This window comes from Scomber scombrus, chromosome 1 (genome assembly GCF_963691925.1).
Source record: "Scomber scombrus chromosome 1, fScoSco1.1, whole genome shotgun sequence".
NCBI lineage: Eukaryota > Metazoa > Chordata > Actinopteri > Scombriformes > Scombridae > Scomber > Scomber scombrus.
This window is the reverse complement of record NC_084970.1, coordinates 10,389,032-10,408,898: the sequence shown is the minus strand read 5'-3', so window position 1 is coordinate 10,408,898 and position 19,867 is coordinate 10,389,032. Positions and strand designations below refer to the sequence as shown.

At 38.6% G+C, this 19,867-nt stretch overlaps 1 protein-coding gene across 1 annotated transcript; it reads left to right on the top strand.

The window, feature by feature from the left end:
* Positions 1 to 1,315: 1,315 nt before the first annotated feature.
* On the top strand, positions 1,316 to 11,610 carry LOC133979233 (retinoblastoma-like protein 2). The gene is made up of 14 exons (XM_062417722.1): positions 1,316 to 1,407; positions 5,265 to 5,387; positions 5,876 to 5,973; positions 6,298 to 6,401; positions 6,561 to 6,698; positions 7,204 to 7,368; positions 7,719 to 7,776; positions 8,224 to 8,303; positions 8,590 to 8,766; positions 8,976 to 9,047; positions 9,302 to 9,365; positions 10,011 to 10,171; positions 10,318 to 10,482; positions 10,602 to 11,610. The coding sequence occupies exons 2-14, from the start codon at positions 5,314 to 5,316 to the stop codon at positions 10,812 to 10,814; spliced, it is 1,569 nt and encodes a 522-aa protein (XP_062273706.1). The 5' UTR covers positions 1,316 to 1,407; positions 5,265 to 5,313; the 3' UTR covers positions 10,815 to 11,610.
* Positions 11,611 to 19,867: the final 8,257 nt, after the last annotated feature.

Sequence of the window (19,867 nt, the reverse complement as noted above, 5' to 3'; positions counted from 1 at the left end):
TTTTGAAATTGGCTCGTATTGGCAGCCAATGTAAAGACATCAGATTAGCAGAGATGTGATCAGACTTCTTGGATCAGGTGCTGATTCTAGCTGCTGCATTTTGGATAAATTAAAGACGCTTTTGTAGACATTGTTATATTTATAAAGCTCAGTTTTCTAAAATGACATTCACTCAGTGTTTAGATCAGCAGGAGGCAACAAAGGAAAGACTATTTACCTGTGTGCTTAGACAGTTAACATTTCTTAGAATGAAACTTTACCATAGAGAACCTGTCAGCTCCTGGAAAGAGACTGCACTTTCTTGAATTAAGATAACTGAACCCTTAACCATAGCAGGTTAAGTTGTTAATATGATATGCAGACAGGTGAATTAATTAAACAAGTATAGGTCTGAATGCTTGACCTCTATAATGAGGGGATGTGGTGTCTCCATTATGCTGTGAGGGGGATTTTGCTGGCATGGTCCACTTGTCCCCTTACAGAGAAGGGTCACTGCAAATCAATCCAAATTAGTTCTAAGTGGTCACCTTTATCTTAATGGACCCTGATGGGAGTGGTCTCTTCCAGGATGACAATACCCCCATCCAAAGGACACGAGGGGTCACTGAATGCTTTGATAAGTATGAAAATGATGTGAATCATATGCTCTGGCCTTCACAGTCACCAGATCTCAACCAAACTGAGAGATTTTGGACCAACGTGTTAGACAGTGCTCTCCACCACCATCGTCACAACACCAAATGATGGAATATCTTTTGAAATTGCGTTGTTCATCCCTCCAGTAGAGTTCACATACTTGTAGAATCAATGCCAAGATGCACCAAATCTGTTTTTTGGCAGCACATTGCACCTTGCTAAGACACTTTTTTCCTGTAATTTGTCACCCGTCTGTAGATTCTCTCTCCCTCCTATTATGTAATGTGTTTATTAAAATAAAAACACAGCAGAAAAAACACAGTTTACTAACATGGCCCCAATATTCAGAGTGCAAGTAGCAAAAAGAAGCTCTGCAGAGTTCTGTGTGTGATAGCTATAATTATTGTAATGCCATATTCAAGTCTACTAAATGATAGAATTTTTAGAATTTGTTGTTGGAGGAAAAATTTCCATTAAACTTCCAAATTGTTCATGGAAACACTTCACTGTTCAGTAAGTACATGCTTGAATTGTGCAGTGTTCATAGGTCTTCCTCTCCTCCTCTTGGTGGCGCTCAGTGGCCAGTGTAAATCACCTCCACTGCTGCTGTGCAACCAGATAGTCTTCAGAAACAAGTTGGGGCTTGTCTGCAGTGAGAGGCCAGTGGGCTGAACTTCCTCAGCCTGCACACAGCAGCAGGTTGACTGCACTGTCCCTCTCACCATTAAAACAGGAAACCCTCGACCAAAGCAACAAGGGTCTGCAACACTGGTAAGTGACTTCTGCCGAGTTTGAACTTTTAAACGAGTTTTGTTTCTTGTGCTGTGCAAAGCTAAAAATCAGCTGACTAATGGAAAGATAGTTTGACACATAATGTATCGACTGCCATCATCCACTTCTGTATGAGTGATGAGTGCCTACATGCTGCAGGAAAGACCAACCCCCCCCCCCCCCCCACCCTCAACAGTTAATAAGTGACTATTTTAAATAACTTTATAACAGCCAGGCCTTTATGCACTGATAGATAAAGTTTTATTGATAATCCAACACAAAATGTGTTGTGCAGTTAGCCTGAGCACCATTTAAATTTTTAAATGTGGAAGCACATGTCTGAAAGTGAAAGCAAGGCCTGTTTTGATGTCACTGAGGGCCTGTGGGGAGGGGGGAACAGGAAATGGGCGTGAGCTAAAGACACAAACAACAGATTAAGCAGACCTTCAAGTGTAAAGTGATTTGTTGTTACCAGAAAAATAAAACCCCCTATGATCTACGATGAAGTCGAAAGCAACACAGAAGCCCTGTAACAATTTTCCTCTGGTGTAATAAAGTTGCTGGATGTAATAAAGATAAAAGACAGATAGATAATGACGCATGACAGATTTGAATGAATCCCCTCTGAGTTTAGGTTATTTCCAGTGTTTTGTGCTGCTGACTGGCTTTCCTGTGCTTGTTACTTTGTGGGACTTTCACTCCGGGGTCAAAGCAGGACAAACAAACCAGAGACAGTAGTGGTAGCAGAAGATTTCTTGACATTTAAGGGTGTATTTTAATCAATAGTGCATGGTCAGGGTCTGGAAGCTCAAACTAAACACAACAGGCTCTGATTCATATGTGTGAGTGATTCCAGAAATCTTATTTATCTGGATTAGTTGTAGGTGTATTCTGGCAACATATGGTCTCAAAGCGGCAGCTGTGGAGATGAGTCATTCCAGTGATTCTGCCCGTGTTTGTCCTCTCTGTGCCTTCCACGGATTCTTATTGCAGTCACTTAGTTAACATTGTACATAAAAAGCAGGCATAAAATGAGCATTTCAAAATATGAATTTTTAAAGTTAAAGTAAATAATTACCTCACAGTTTGAACTAATTTAATTTGTTAAAGTGTGTAATTGTGGACTATCCATTATTACTTTTTTGTGTTTTTACAGTATTTTTCTTCTCATAGAAAAATATAGATACATAAAATAATACAGAAATTAAAGGAAAACTAACATGAAGTGTTTTAGTATGGAGTCAGGACACTGTGAGCTTCCACAACAGCTTCAGTGCTCCTTGCCAAGTCTGTGGAACTAATGAACAGAAGATATTCCCTCATTTATATATTACACAACCTTCATTTAATACGTTTTAATTCAAGATCTCTTACCAGACATAATAAAAGGGACGTATGGCATCAGAGACAATCACAGACAACGCTAAATAGTTTGGAAGATGAACATTGATTTGATATATTATATATTGTCAGATAATATAGTTTTACACGTTTGTCCAAAATTTTCCGTAGGTGATCAGTTGGGTTGAAATCTGGTGACTGCCCTTTGTTTGTTATTCACACCATTTTCATACTCATCAAACCATTCACTGAGCTCTGGTGCATGGAAGCATCTGCATTTAATATGTTTCTGCACTCTTTTATTCAGATGTTTCCTTTAATTCAACTAGACAGTGTATAGATGCACTGTATGACTATAGTAACCTTTTTCTTGAGACGTACCAGCCATAAATGGATCACTTTGTATCTGTATTGTAGACACCCTCACCTTTGTCTGTCAGTTTGTTGTTGTTGTTTCTAATTTGTTCTCAGTTGAATTTGTGTGTCTACATTATAATGAATAAATTGTAATTAAAAACTAAGCAACACTGAATAAATAAATAAATGAATAGATCAAATAAAATTTTGCCCCCTGAAATGATCTGATAAAATGTAATGGGAAGACAATAATTTTCTCTCTGTGTTCTTATTCTTCTCTTCATCTTCACTATGAAGCGGACCAAATTATTTTCAACTGCAGCTACAGTATAATTAAAATATGCAAAGGTGGACTGTGAAACGTTTCAGGAAGGAGAGTGTAGACAGCTGTTTGCAATCTGTTGACCGGCTGTAACTGTTGAAGTAGCTCCATAAGAAAGAGACCAACTGTTAAGAAGATTATTTTATTTTTCTACTAATTCTGATGAAATTAGAGTATAGGATGATGATGATGATGATGACATTAAGTAGAAATATCAGGGGAATTGCTATTAAAAAAATGTCTAAATTCACAACATTTTGACCTTCTAATAATAATAATTTCAATAATGTTTGATTTGATTCAGATTGGTTTACTTAGATGTCCTTAAATGTCCCTTATAGAGAGTGACAGAGAGAGACTTAGATTCTGGGCAACACACACACACACACACACACATCACACAAGTCATCTGCATTTTCTATAAAAACAATAGTTGGTGATTATATTAATAGTTGGCAACTAGTTGATCAATTGTTGCAGCTCTATATAATATAAATATAATAAAATATAATATGATAATATATAACAAAATAAAATAAAAACTAACTAAACTAAAAAACCCAGCATACTTCTCAAACGAAGAAACAAAATCACAGTTCTCTCTCTCTCTCTCACACACACACACACACACACATCACCACATGTCGTCTGCAGACACCGGAGACTGAGGTCTGCCTGACTCTGTGAGGACAGTAACCCGGAATGATAAACAGCACATGTGTGAATCATTAGATGAACAGAGTCTCCATTCAGGCGGGACAGAGGAGGAACCACACACACACACACACACACACACACATACGTTGACCTAGTTCACTTTTGGGAAGTGGTACATTAATTTTGTGGAGACTTTCCATAACCCTAAGCATTACCACTACTTGCCTGAACCTAACCCTTAACCTAACCTTAACATAACCCTAGCCTTAACCACCGACCCAAAAATCAGTGTTTTACCAACTGGGGAAACGACTTTTCTCCCCAACTGCACAAGCCGACCCCAGTTAACTGGTCTTATGTCTAGTGTGCGTCCCTGAAAGTGATTTAAGTCACACACACACACAGATAAGATGAGTTTTTTCTCTCTACCTTTCATAAATCTCCAATACCTGTCTTAGTTCCACTGGTTCCATAGTGACTTAAACGTTTTAAAAAGGAGCCACATCACCTGCAGTCATTTATCACATCATACAGCTTGAAATATAAACTTCAAAGGAAGCTGACAAAAATCACAAATATGGTGATCATAAGTACGCTGCACATATATAAACTCTTGAGAAAAAACTTACATCCGCAGTGACAGTGAAGCCTGAAACCATCTTGTTTGCCAGGTCCATTTATTGCTGTGGTTGTGTGTTGAGTCCTGGCTGAATGTGCGACGTGTCACAAGAAGCTTAGTATTTGTTCATAATCCTAGTCAACGCTCTTCTCTGGCATCCAGAGTGACACATGATTACTGCTGATGAGCATGAGAACTCAGGTCGACATTCTTTAACTGGCTAAATAAACAAACTTGTTAATCATACATCACAGTTATCTGTTATGTCTGGGGAAGATTTCCTCTCAGAGATGTTTGTGACTGTTAAGAATCAGCTGTTGTGATCAGAAAATACAGACAAAATTTATTTCTATTACAGTAGCTATATGACTGTTTTTATGATGACTAGTGTCTTATAAAATATAGAATCAGACTAATGAAAGCTACATAAAGATACATAAATGGTTTACTGCATTCATTTATTTTTTATTTATTTTCTAAGTGGTTGATTTTACTGTACTCCAGGGTTTCATGTGCGCTAATTGCCTCACAGTTTTTATTGTGTTCTTTTCCTTGTTTTAGGTACCCATTCCTGCTCTCACTTGCATCCTGTGTGAGTGTGGAGGTCACCATGGCAACCAAGCCTCAGGGCAATATGGGAAAGCTAAGGTTTGGCCCCAGTGAGAGGCTGATCGCTGTGTTCAAGTAAGAGCTACAGTCACACAGTGTTGCTCATACCATTGTTACCATTGTGTGTGTGTGTGTGTGTGTGTGTGTGTGTGTGTGTGTGTGTGTGTGTGTGTGTGTGTGTGTGTGTGTGTGTGTGTGTGTGTGTGTGTGTGTGTGTGTGTGTGTGTGTGTGTGTGTGTGTGTGATTTCAGACTTTACAACATTCCATAAATATAACAAGAGCTAGTTACTGCATCACTGGTGTATTGGTAAAAGGCACAGACGGTGTGGTTTGCATTGAAACAAAGGCCTGTAAACATTATGGTCAGTTTAGGAGGTCTGTGTTCTCTCATATTAATTATATTTACTGTCGTAGTGAGAGTTTGTGTGGTTTTTTATGCACTTCTCAGATGTTTTCCATCCAACCAACTCCAATTCATAAATATGAAAGATTACTGTTTCCTTGCCTTTTCCTACTTTTTTGTTTACCTGATCACATTACTACTTTGATTACTCTAATTCAGGCAGTGCAGCAGAGATCCAACCGAGGCGATTAAAGCAAGACTGAGTCGTATGTTCCACACATTTTTTCAACACCACAAAGGCAATGAGAAGACCAACGGTATGCTAACACGACCAGTGATTTAACATAGACAAAGAATTGTTAGATTAACTTGCATGTTGGTGGTAAATATATGAAAGATTTTACTCCAATTAAAACAGTATGTCCAATATTAATGGCAATAACTCATTAGAAATAGGTCATTAGAGATACACCATGACTGAAAACAACACTATTTATTTAAGCAAGGCAGGGGACCACTATCTACTCCTCTACAGCAAGTTAAATCCCTATATGATTGTTTTAACAACAGGTTTGACATTCTGGAGTAAAGCACATGTTGTTGATATGTGTCACTCATCACCTGTGTGATGTTACTCACAGAGTTGGCAGCCAAGTGTTGCTGTGAGGCTGGGATCTGGTATTACAGGATACTGGAGGTCCTTGTCAATCAAGAGAAGAAAAGGCCTGGCATCAGAGACATCTCAGTGAGTAAACTGCCCTCCTGTGGCCACAAATGGTACTGCTGCTCAGTCTCATGAAAACCTTTTGGGTCCACTAGGGGCACTGTATGACTGTAGAAGGGTAGTGATACAGATTGTGTTAGATATAATAAAGCAGTTGTGATTGTGATGTGTTTGATGCAGGGCAGCCTGGAGAATGATCTTTTTCATTGCTGCATGGTGATCTGCTGTCTGGAGGTTGCCATAACCTCAAATATTCTACCATGCAACTTCCCTCCGGTCCTTCAGATCTTCAAACTAGCAGCATACCACTTTTGGAAGGTGTGTTTGCAAAGTTGTCTGTGTGCATGTGGACATTATTGTATGTGTGGCTCTCTCTGTGATATTTAATGAAAGATGCAGAAAATGTACACTATCCAGGAGTTTATGGCTTATATTGTCCTGTTATTGATTTAACCATCAAATCTATATCACTCTGTATGAGCTTACGGTTTTGAAAAGCTGCTTCAGCATCACATGTGCCCTTGGGGTGAAAATCAAATCAACAGTTCTCAATTCAAAATAATCAACACTCAAACTAAATGTCCTCTGTGGGACACTCACTTTTTGACTTTATGGGGTTAACAGGGGACAGAAAGGGTTCAAACATATACTTTATAAGATCTATTTTGAGAAAAGATTGACGGCAGAAAATTGGAGTTACACTAAACATCAACACACTACTGACTGGCACTCGCATCATTTTCCCAGATAGATTCCCGTCTGATCTGAGATTTGAACCATTTCTAACTCTCATCCTCTGTCTGGTTTTTCTGTGTTCTAACAGGTGATTGAGCTGGTGTTACGGGCTGAAATAGGGCTGCCTCACACTGCAGTCAAGCACCTCCAAACAGTGGAAGAGAAAATTCTGGAGAGCTCAGCCTGGACCAGGGACTCGCCGTTGTGGCAAGAAATCAGAGCCAACGGGGGCCTTCTGCCTACCTGCCAACAGGTTGGCAATAACACACACACACACACACACACACACACACACACACACACACACACACACACACACACACACACACACACACACACACACACACACACACACACACACACACAATAAGCCTGGCAACAGGAGTTATCTAAGATTATAGACTCAAGGTTTTTCCAAGGTGAAGCAACATGAGATTTACCTGGTGACATTTCTGAGAGATACTGAATTAAAAGTCCAACTAAAATGTGTCTTTCTGTTGAGCAGCATGGCTGAGTGGGTGGATATTTATCAAAGAGTTAAAAAGTGCTTGTATATTTTTTCTCACAGGCTGAGCTTTAATGAGGGATTTTTGTCATGTGCAGGTGATGTCTCCTGAACAGCTTGAAGATCCAAAGAATACAGACTTGCACCAACCAAGAGGTATGAACAGAGTACTGCATTTCACCTAACAGTATTAACACAAACTGCTTCATAGTACTCATTAAGAAATGTAACTTTAACCAGTTTTTCTTTCTCACTTTTTTGATATGTTAAAATCTTACCAGTTTATGTTTATATGACCCATTTCTATCAATCCATTTATATTTATTTGAAAAGGGGAAACAAGACTTTAACTAACCCAAAGCATTGCAATGTATACATTAAGGTAACAGCAATAATTCTATGCCAAAAATCGGTGCATTTTTGCACTGAAAATATCTTATCATATGTTCACAATGCCTATAATCAGATGTGTTTTTTAACAATAACTGCAATTTACAAAAGTTTCTTGTTCATTACATCCTATTGCATTATTTTTCTGTAATATATGACACCTCTCTATAGTATAGTTATTATGTCCTGACTAATCAATCCTGTCTCTCTCAGTGGATCTCACGGACCAGCATTCCACATCAGATGTAAACAGGCTTCAGAGAAGCAGCTCCTTCCATGTGTTTGTTCGCAAGGTCAGCTGATCTACCACGCTTTGACATAAGTCATTCTGGCCAAAATGACAAAAATTCAGCACTACACATGTATGTATGCTCTGTTATTTATACTCTCGTTAGTTCTTGGACTGGATTTTTTACTCCCACTTCTCCCCTTGGTGATGCGGAATACCATATAATTTTAGATGTACGTACAGTATTCAACATGAGACCACTATGGGGATTTAATCATTTCTCTGGGGTAGTTGTGGTGAATATTTGGAGATGACATGTTTAGTGTGGTCATATTTTCTCTTTGCCTCAGGTTTACATCTTGATGGCCAAGCGTCTGAGGGAGCTGTGCACCCCACTGGACATTCCTGAGGAGCTGCGGTTAAAGATCTGGACGTGCTTCGAGCACTCTCTGGTGCACTTCTCTGACCTCATGATTGACCGACACCTGGACCAACTGCTCATGTGTCCCATCTACATTATTGCAAAGGTGGGCTTTTACATCTGTAATGGCCATGTGTTGAATCGGTTCCTTCCCCACAGACAAGAGAAACAGTGTCAGATATATATTTTTGTTGTTTTTTTGCAAGAATTCATGTTTATTGTCCACTTTTACCACTGTGAGTGATGAAGACAGACAACCTGCTAATAAAATCAAACTGATGTGTCAGATGTGAATAATTTGCATTATTTTCACAGGTTACCATGGTTAATATACCCTTCAAGCGTATAATGAACTGCTACAAGTCTCAGCCATATGCCAGCAAAAGTGTAAGTTTTGATTGATACAGAGACCTGAAATAAAGTACATATCAGGAAGTTGATTTGCTTAAAAATAGGATAATTCAAATGTGCGACTTTAAATGTATCTTATTTATCTTATTATGGAATTAGTAAAATTTCAAACTGTGTGGCCACATGGACAGATGAATTGCAATTAACATACAGTTTTTTTTTTACAGGTATGTCAGGGGTACAATTTTTCAAAAATATAGTTATGAACACAGGCTGTTTTCTGTCCTCAGGTCTGCAAACATGTGCTGCTTTCACAAGGAGAGACAGAAAATTATCCCATTGGAAACAACAACAGTAAGAAGGAAACACTCTCACTTATGTGTGTTTTAAGATGATGTAAATGAGTGGAATTAGGACCTCATTGGATTACCTGCACAACTACATCACAACATACACAGTGTATGAATGTTTATGAATATATATTAACTCCCCCCATATTCATCTGTGTTTATGTAATTATGCCTGTTTATTTAGCCGATTTAATCGATTTTTTAGATACTCACTGTTGCTAAAGCAATACTAATTTAATAAAAGATTACACATGCTTTGACCCTGCTGTTGGCATGGCAATGACATACCCCGCTTGTCTGGAAGAAACACTTCCACAGCCAAAGATGAGTTAATTAATTAAACTCATAATTAAAACATACATTGCCACATAAACAACAGTATTCCTTAATTCCTTTTCCCCCATATTTCATTTCCTTTGGCTACAATTTTGCTCCTCCACCATATTCCAAGTTTATACAGTGTATCCAGGGCCAGCCACAAGTCAAGCATTATGCTGCACAGCTACATAAAAGCAATGCCTCATTGTTTGAAGAATTATAACACATGAAGCAACCACAGTAACTTACATTTTATGACCATATCAGCAACATAAGGAGAAACACTATTTCCAGCATGAGGTGTGATCATTTATTATATTGTTGATTACAGATAATGGAGCACACAGGGACAGCATCCCTACCCCCAACACACCATCCACACATTATCCAGGACCTTCTCAAGAGGAGAGGGGCAATCTTATCTGTTTTTACAACCAGATCTACACAACAAAGATGCAGTACTTTGCCAAGCAGTTTGCCTTGAACTCTGGGGTAAGTGAGCCATTTTAAGTGTCTGAATTTTTCTGGAATTTGAAAGACGAGAAGCTCAAAAAGCCAATACGTAAAAATGTGAAATGTTGTAATAACATATATTAGATGGGATTTTTTCTAACCCATGCTGTGTATTTCTTGTGCAGGGAGACACTCCTCCTCTGTCCCCATTCCCCAGGCAGCCGAATTCATCTCCTCGCAGATGCAGGCTCTCCAGCAGCCACCTCATCTTCATTTCACCACTCAACCCAGAAACCTCTTCCTCCCATACACCTGGACTTAGCTACTTTTTCAGCTCCAGCCCCTCAGAGGTAGACTGAAGATATTGGATATACATTTTCATTTACTTACTTACTGAGAACTTTTAGTACAGCTAAAGTATTGATTTCATCCTGATTTAGTGGAATATTGTTATAAATTTCATCCACAGCGTCTGCGGGAGATCAACAAAATGATCAAGATGAGCAGGTCACCCACCAGGCGATGCCGTGAGATAACATTGGATGAAGAGGAGGAGGAGGAGGGAGAAGATGGCCCTTCAGCCAAGAGGCTCAGGTTGGACGATCAGTCAGTCTTGCAGAGGCGACTGAGGAACGTGGTGGACGATCGCGCTAACAGAGGGAACCATCCCTATCCACTCTAACCTGCACCAGAAGCATGAAATCTCACTCTGCTCCAGCAATGTCAGGTGTTAGGGGAAAGCACTGAGTCTCGTCCTCCTTCACAGTTATCAATTATCTGTTAAGTGTTCCTTTGGGCCAAAGTCTTTGCTAAAAGTATTGTCCTCAGTCTGAGCTAAAACTCCTTTTTGCTCTTTTGCTCTTCACTTCTTTGACACTAAATGCTCAGGTGTCATTGAAGAAGCTCAGTGGTCAGTATTACAGGACTGTAAACATACTGGGCATTTGCCTGGTGCAAGTGTATGGTGGTGTATATATTTGTTGTAGGGCATGGCTGGAACGTACTTGGTTGACTTTTCTTTAATTAAAAAATGTTTTAAATAAGTCTGAACTGCAGTTAAACTGGGACAAACTAGTCAGCCACTTACAGTATTTAATGGAGACATGAGTCAAACTTCACCAGGATATTTCATGTAAATAATTGAGGGACAATCCAAAGTTTACAGGGAGTCACTATAAACCAATTTTTAATGCATTTCTCATGTTTTTATCTTGCACTGAAGCTTAAAAAAACATGTTTAAAGATTTTAAAAGATGAGCTATGTTGAAAACATTGCGAAGACAGCATTTTCACTTTCTCACAGGAATGAAGGGAAAGAGCAGAATTGAGACCACCATGGAAGTTAAGTCAACAGCACATGAAGTATCTAGACAGATTTGAGAAATCTAAATCTGCCTGAATAATGCACACACAATCATCAAATATTCCAATGTTATTTGTGAACGATAATGCTTTCTATGTACGCTTCAGTATTTGAAAAGCAGTTAGTGTAATATAAACAATAAATATACATTTGTTAATATGTCTTGTCTTTGTGTCTCTTTGTTATGCTATTATTAAATTAGATCATCCTATATATAATTAGAATGTCAGTGATTATCAGCAAAGGTGGTTGGATTACATTGAATCCACAAAGATGTGTATATACCAAACTATCTACAGTTTTTATTGTGTACCTTCAGATACCATTAGACCTGTAAACAAGAATCTGCTATGATATGGTGGTGTGACTGGTGACAAATAAAATTAATAAATTCCTCTAGCTTTAATATGTCAATGGAAACTCCCAACACATAACTAACCATTGTTAAAAAATTGGTAACCATAGCTGCCCTTTGATTGACACACAATCCCCCTCAGTGTTTATCAGTAACCATGTAGTGGCACGTTACTGAGTTAATTGTCAACCAATGTTGCTTGGCAGGTGATTACAGAAAGTCAGCACAGCAGCGGAACAAAGGTCTGTAAAATAAAACCCTGAGAGAAAAGCACACAGCCAGGTACCCAAACTCAGCACAACAGGAAGTCTCAAGGTTGCCATAGAGAACAAAGGCACCTGAGCCCACAACAACCTGGAGGTTTTAAGGTTATGAAAAGTGTATTAACACTCTACACACCTCTGGACTCTCTTCAGGTAACCAGGGCACAGTAGGCTGTTGGATTTTGCTAAATCATGGGCTGCAACACAAGCCGGGGCACCACGGTTGTGGACCCTTCTGAAAAGCCAGAGGAAAGGCCGAAGACAGCCACTTCAACCAAGGAGGCGCCTGCGGAGGAAGCCAATGGAACAACAGAGAAAGACAAAGATGAAAAAGCAGACAGTTCCAGCTGAGTGTCATCTTTACCCCTCATCATACACCATACTCAAAGTAAGACATTTGACAAATAACCTAGAGGCTATTTATCATTTCACTTTTCATGAAATATCTAATTTTATTCACAGTCTGCATGAAAATTGTTTTTCTATTTTACTCTTTAGTTGACTATCCCTTCACTCACTCAATTATATCAGTGGAGCAAGGATATGCAGTACCAGTGAAAGGTTTCCCATTCCCATTTACTTGAATAAGAAAGCGTGTCCAAACTTTTGACTGGTACCACTCATCATAAAGCTGGCAATTTATGACCAACACATTGGGGTCACTTTGATACAATCACCTCTATAACTTGACCGCTGTGTCTCTCTGAGGCTATTTGACATGACAAATGGGCTGTGTGGTGACTGAGATGGGCTGTGTGTGTCTGTGTCAGTGTGTGTACAGATTGGCCTGTCCAGGGTGAAGGAGGGCCTGTCAGCAGGAGGAGGCTACGCTGCACTACTGTCCATCAACCTCCGTGTCATCTGATCCGGCCACTCACACACACACACACACACACACACACACACACACACACACACACACACACACACACACACACACACACACACAACCCTCTCCAGAAATACAGCTCTTATGTTAACAAAACTATTTTGTGATAAATATACAGATTCAAATACTGTGTACCTGTGTTGGCTTTATATTCTTTTTCAGTCTTCATTTAGATCTCTTCAGAGCCCCCTGCGGCATACTTTGCATCACCTTTGTTTGCCTTTCACAGCTGTTATACGTTCACTCTCCTCTCCTCCTCCTCTAAACCGCTCACACACCTCTGGTCAGGGCTGATAGTTACAACACACTCTTTCAAATGCTTCCAATTGTGCTGCAGGCTAAAGCAGGGACCCTTTAAGATAGTCAGCTTATGTTTCAGCTGTGGATACCTTGCAGCTCTCCAGCTAGATAGCATGCTCTGCATATCAGAAGACTGCTAGTGCTGTTCATTTGGACAGTCAGAGACCGGGAGAGCTTTACACAGCAAATAGTGAAACGATGCCAAGATGTGGGTTACAACAATGTTCCAGTCCTTCTCAGTCTTTGCCACCAGGGGGCACAGACAAACACTGAAGCAGTTCACCCTGCCACCACCAGGGAGCAGAAGTGGTCTTTCCAGTCTGCTAGGGGACATCTGAGGCTGGCTCCATTTGCTGAAGACATTTAATCTGAAATATAGGTTGTAAGTTTATTACCAGCCAGTGAATGGAGCTGGAATGGAATAGCCATTTCACAAAGCCATATCAAAAATACCCATCTCAGAGGCAGTGGGAAATTACATGAAAATATTACCATTATACAAATGGAAAGTGTGATTGAATAATGTGCTGGAGAAGATAAATGAAAAGCACTTTGTTGGAAAACGTGGTACTAAATAGGTTTTTAATTTCAGTAGTGGGATAAAAGCGCATTTTTACCCCATTTCACTGCCAATTGATTAGTGGTTCCACACCTGCAGATAGAGAGGGAGCCTTATCGTCTCATTATCAGTTAATTAATATGCATGCACACATGCCAATTATCTTTCCTCTGCCATTTAGCAGAAATGAGACATTGATGTTTTAATGGTGCTGGAATGGATAACTCCTCTGTTGCTTTAAAGACAAGGCAGGCACATTGATTGACATAGCCGGGAAATGTTAAGAGAGACAATTGAATTAAGAGCAACCTGAAACACTTGATTATTGTATTAATACTTCTCAGGAGCTTAGCCATTTGCTGTCCCTTTTTTGAGGGACTGTAATCCTGTGATCTGACAGTTTTTTTTGATGAACTATCTTATGAAAGATACAAAAAGGGCATAGCGCATAGCTTATAGTGCAGTATATGTATATATCTACCAATGAGAATTCATTATGGAAACACTTTATTTGAAGGACATGCAGAGTAGCAAGCTATTAAATTTTTCCACTGTGCCATGACTATTAAAGTACCCAAGGCCACACCAAGTGAAGCAAACCCAAGATGAAAGTTATATTAATCATTATTCGGTTTACTGTACTGTGTGTGCACTGAATTTATGTTCATGAGTCACAGGCCAGTGTTATGTGCCAGTGAAATAGGCAATATTATGGAAGGAAGCACTATTGACATTTTTCATTTCTGCATAAATGCTCCTGGTTGCACATTATGCCCAAGGCTGTTAGTTTTTATTATTTTTTTTATATCAGTGCTCTTTGAGCTCAATGCCACAATGCTATAACGTTGGAGTGATTCTGTATGATCAAAAAGAGAGATAGAGCTCTCTCGGCTGAATCCAAACCTAGGATCCATGACTTTTCCACATATAAAACATCACAGAGGACAAACTCGTGCCACTGGAGGCAGCTGCTCACAGGATTGTGCCAAAAAAGAGGGCAAACAGAAAATGAGAAGGGCAACTAAAAAAAACTCCCCGGGGTGTAATCTCCTTACTCAGTAATGGACCATTTATATGATATGTATAATGGGCTGCCACAAATATTCACAAGTAGTGGTCTTATTTTCAGCCAGCCTCTCTTTAAAGATGTGTTCTTCACAGGGTATCTTTTGTGAATATATGATCAGAGGCACGACAGCCTTGGTCTTTAATCTTACACTGGCCTTGAAGAATGTCACTGATTCCAACCACCCTACCCCCGTCAACCACCCCCACAACTGCAGGCTACAGAGACCGTCCTATTCACACTGCTGTGCAGGAACACATCTCTGATTGTTTAGAGGGGCATTGCTGTCTTTATTTTGAGGTATAAAAAAATCACCAGAGATTGAAACAAACTTGTTACAAACCATCTGATCCTGAAGTGTCACTAAGGCCTTTGGAGTGCTGGACCATAAACTTTTGATTGAATACAAATAGCACAGACTCCCTCAATGAACTAACCTCTTTGAAATTAGTTTTGCTGACCCTTCTGGAAAATATTGTTTCTGAATGTCAGGCAATTTGTACAAAGACATCTTTTCTTCTATCTACAAGCTGGTCAGTATTGATGCAGTCATAGAAAATGTTTAGCAGTTTTTTTCATTATGTCTGTAATAAAAACACATATTTGCTTTCCAGCATGTATCATCTTCTCCAGACAGAAGACAAGAAGGAAGTACTGTTCATCAAAGTCTAACAGCAGTTGATCATTAGCTAAACTTGCCCCTGGATAGCAGTAGTTCAATCATAACTTAACATCCATTGTAGGCACGGCAGGCTGTCAACCAGATGCTTTATTGATACTCAGTAGCTAAAGAATTTGGAGGCTGTTGTCTTATTTACAGTAACTGTCCAAAAGCATAAACACAAGAGCAAAAGTGTAAATGATGGATTAAACAGTGTGCTCTGCTCTTATGTAAGATGCAAACATTAGCATGTCAAGCTAACTATAGTTGTAACTGATACTTGCACAGGCAGTCACAACTTATTAGCTAACCATATGTGGCACTATTATGTAAGGTTAGAGCATATGTCAGAAACAATGTTTATGTTTAATATAATAATATAGTTAGGATGCAGTATGATTAGCTCTTCACTGCTACATGAAGTTATTTCCACTTTTTGCAACTTTTTGGGACATTTAGCCTTGGTCTTTTAGCATTATAACATGTATGAATACAGTAGCCAAAATGTGCATTTAGTCCAATTTTCATTTTAAAACAAATAATCTGGAAAAAAAAAACCCCAAAAAAGTCAGGAGTAGCCTTTTTTTGCATACGCATTAGCACTAGCTAACAGCTGATAAAACATTCGTCCTTTCGGCCAACAACTATGGAATCCAAAATTGACTATCAAGAAGCTTGCTTTGTTAATTTCAAATGTTAAATCAGCTACTATTGCCATTGTAAACGGCATGTGTGCCGTGTCATAATGCAAAGTAGACAGATACAACAGTAACATAAGCAGGGAGGGGCTCAATGAATAATTACTTAGTACTATATCTCATCAATGCAATATATACTGTATAGATACATACGATTGAAAAATAAGAAGTATACAGAACAATGGTTTGGAGACAATTTTACGACAAATATTGGCAGTTGTGGTAGAAATCCACTAACCAACTGACCTAAGTTACTGATCATGCATTATTTAAAGCTTATAATGTCTTGCTTCCCATGCAAATGTAATCAATTCAGAAGCCTGGATTAACTTTTTTTAATTGAAGATTTTCCAGGACACAGTCCCTTCAGGAAATTGTGATCACAATTGCAATAATTGACACAAATGCTTTAAATTTTGCTAAATTGCTACAACTTTTCTGCATATGCATGTGATTTGAACCAATTGTCACCTTTCATATCTTGGTATCGTGTGCATGAAGTGATTATATATAACTTTCACATTAATTTTCTTTGCTTGCAATCTTTCCCCATTTCTGCAAAAAAGAACACATAGAACATTGCAAATTGTATAGAAATTTTTCAGAAGAGTTAAAGTTCAATCTCTGGGGGGACTGGTATACTAGCAGAGCACAATACAAGGACTGCGCAATACATTGTTAGTAGTGTATAGAAGACATTTCCAGCAGGCTACATATAGATTCAACTTTATATGAATATGTGATTCTGTGTTCCTCTCCATCATTGCTTTTCTGCTGTGAATGAATGAATCACAGTCATTCTGACATTTAAAGGCAGTTTGTATGTAGTCCATTAGACTTTCCTTTTACTGGACAGTAAACAATAGAAAATCCACCAATTTTTTGGGGACTACAGTATTTCCAAGACTTGATGAGCTGCTTAATGGAGCACACATCCAAAAAAGTAATCTCCTTGAACTATGGGGAAAATGTCCTTTGAGCAAAGTTGCTCACAATCCATCTACCCACCGCTTCCAAGCAGATTCACTCAAAGTCAAACGCAAATGAATACAGGGCCTGAAATATTTTACCATTACGTTTTTTGTCAAATGTCATAGCAATGAAAAGTCTGTAGGACACTGCAAATAGATTATGAATGAGTGGAAAACCCTATAAAGTCCTGAAGGCAAATAAGATTTAGCTGGAGATAAAGGTCAGGGCGCTGGAGGAAAGATACAGGGAGGCATGTGGACAAGGATGACTTGATTATCCTGGATGGGAGCACAAAGAGACATGTCCTTTTACAACAGGGTTAGGGAAAAAAAACATCATTCTCTTCACAACAAGAGCATAAGGGCCAGGAAAAAATTTTATTTAAAAAATTACTTACAACAGAACGTGTCTGTGTATTTTTGAAATTTCACTGACTGAAAAGACTCATTGGGCTATGGTCTAAATGTATAATTAAGTACTGAAGTTTTTTCTATTGCAATTTGTTTTAATGTCAAAAAATGTATAACTCTATCCCTTTCGAAACTGTAAATGTTTAAGGAGCCAATCCAGGTCACAGAGATTGTTTCTGTATCTCGTGTTCCAAAGTGTGAGGAGAGTGACTGTAAGACCTGCCATGTCATTACTGAATAATTCACTGCATTAAAATACGGAAGCTTAGTGGCAGGCAAAAGCCTTCTGTATGGTCGTGTGCAGGTGTGGATGTGTGCATGGTACGTTGATGTAGAGTAACGCCTTTCAAAGAAGATGGTGAAAAATAGGAAATTGTACTCTAAATGTCATTCATTCAGTTCGGATGTCGGTGTGACCTTCAGCAGAATCAGCTCTTCCTATTATGAAGGTGGATGGGTGGGCTCTGTAAAATATCAAATTTGATAAGAAAAAAAGCAAACATGGGATGGTGACCACTGTATGCCCAGTATGGGTTCAGATGTGACTGTGTTATCTATATTGGAAGAGTATCATTATGTACTATAGGTACTGTTGTTGTGTTCATTAGATTACAATGAATACATGACACCGATTGTGTGGCATAACTTGAACAACAATAGAGCTTACTTACTTCAAAACCAAATCACCAACAAAGCCAAATGCAAAAAGGGTAATGTTGTATACAATTTGCCATTTTGACTGTTTGCTAAACTGTCCAATCACAGCTTAGCAACTGTAAGCACGGTAGGTCTGTCATGATTTGCACTTCACCACACATTGAAGCAGTGTGCATTTTTTCGGTTCTGTCCTGCACTTTATTTGGTTTGAGTACGTTCAAATTTCAGCGCCGCCAATCTCATTCACCAAACTCATCTATTATTCCTCGTCCTCACATCTTTTATAAAACTGAAGCATACTGTATGAAAATATGAACAGTAAAGCTCTTCAACAACTCTGAGTATTCCAAGTTCAAGTCCCTTGAAACACATTTCCTTCTGTTCTATATCCTACATAACAAAAGCATATGGAAAGTATGATAAGTAAAGAGAGTATAATAAATATTTAATAAGGTTTTACATTTTTTTCCTCCCATTCTGTAACAATACAATTTCAAGGGGTCTTAATACTTCCTGAATGCACTGTACATCAGTCCTAAAAACACATGACCAAATCAGTCTTGGAATTTTTAATGTGACCAGTCATTTTGAAGAAGAGCTGTTAAAAACGCATGTGATTTGGGCACCACACTAACTTGTAAACTTGATGCTGCTTCCTAATACTGTCTATACTGGAGACAGACTGCAATTATAATATAATAATATTTGCACTCACATGACTGCAAATATTAAAAACTGTTAAGAGCAACCCCAACTATTGCGACTTGTAGGCTTTATTAATTTTTCATAAAATTGGAAAAACATCCTTTCACTTGTAGGTCGCCATTGTCGCAATTAGGGATGCTCGATATTGACTTTTCTACCGATATCCGATATTCCGATATTCCCCAACTCTTCATTTCCGATACCGATATCACCCGATACCGATATATGCAGGCTTTTTACACCAAAACTATTAGGTAACAACATAACATATCTCCTACTGTTGCATTAACACATTATGCCTAATTTTACTGTGATGCCCCACTGGATGCATATGTAACCGATGTATAAATAAGAAGCCAATTTTGTATTTCTGTTCACGTTTTGCGGTTAGTTTTCATGTAAATGTTTTTGTATTTCTTTTGGGGAGATTTAATTTTGTTAGTTTTATTTTTTTATTGTGTGACCTTTGACATTTCGGCGACGTCACTTCCTGTTGTTTCGCGGTACTTTTCCTCACTTGGCTTTTAGCCCTGGAGAGGAAAGGTAAGACTGTACGAGTGTTCTTGTTAATAGTGTGTAAAAATGTAAAAACGCTAAATATAAGTACAAATTATATTTTGTATGGGTCACATATGTTATATTTTATTAGTATAATGTTTGCTCTAGTGTGTATGTTTATTTTATTTGTCATGTACAGCACTTCAGAGTAGCGGGTTAGGTCGCTGTTTTTAAGCTAGGCTACCAGAGCGTGGAGACCGTTCTGATGCAGTTTGTTGTTATGTACCTTTCTTTTTAAAGGTGTGCATTTCGAGACTGGTCATAAGAGGTCGCTGTTCT

What these genes read in the sequence shown, in the direction of transcription:
- LOC133979233 (XM_062417722.1), top strand. Translation starts at nt 5,314, where the DNA reads ATGGCAACCAAGCCTCAGGGCAATATGGGAAAGCTAAGGTTTGGCCCC. An exon ending in AGGCTGATCGCTGTGTTCAA is followed by an intron (nt 5,388 to 5,875) that starts GTAAGAGCTACA and finishes ACTCTAATTCAG; the next exon opens with GCAGTGCAGCAGAGATCCAA. An exon ending in AGCCATATGCCAGCAAAAGT is followed by an intron (nt 9,048 to 9,301) that starts GTAAGTTTTGAT and finishes TTCTGTCCTCAG; the next exon opens with GTCTGCAAACATGTGCTGCT.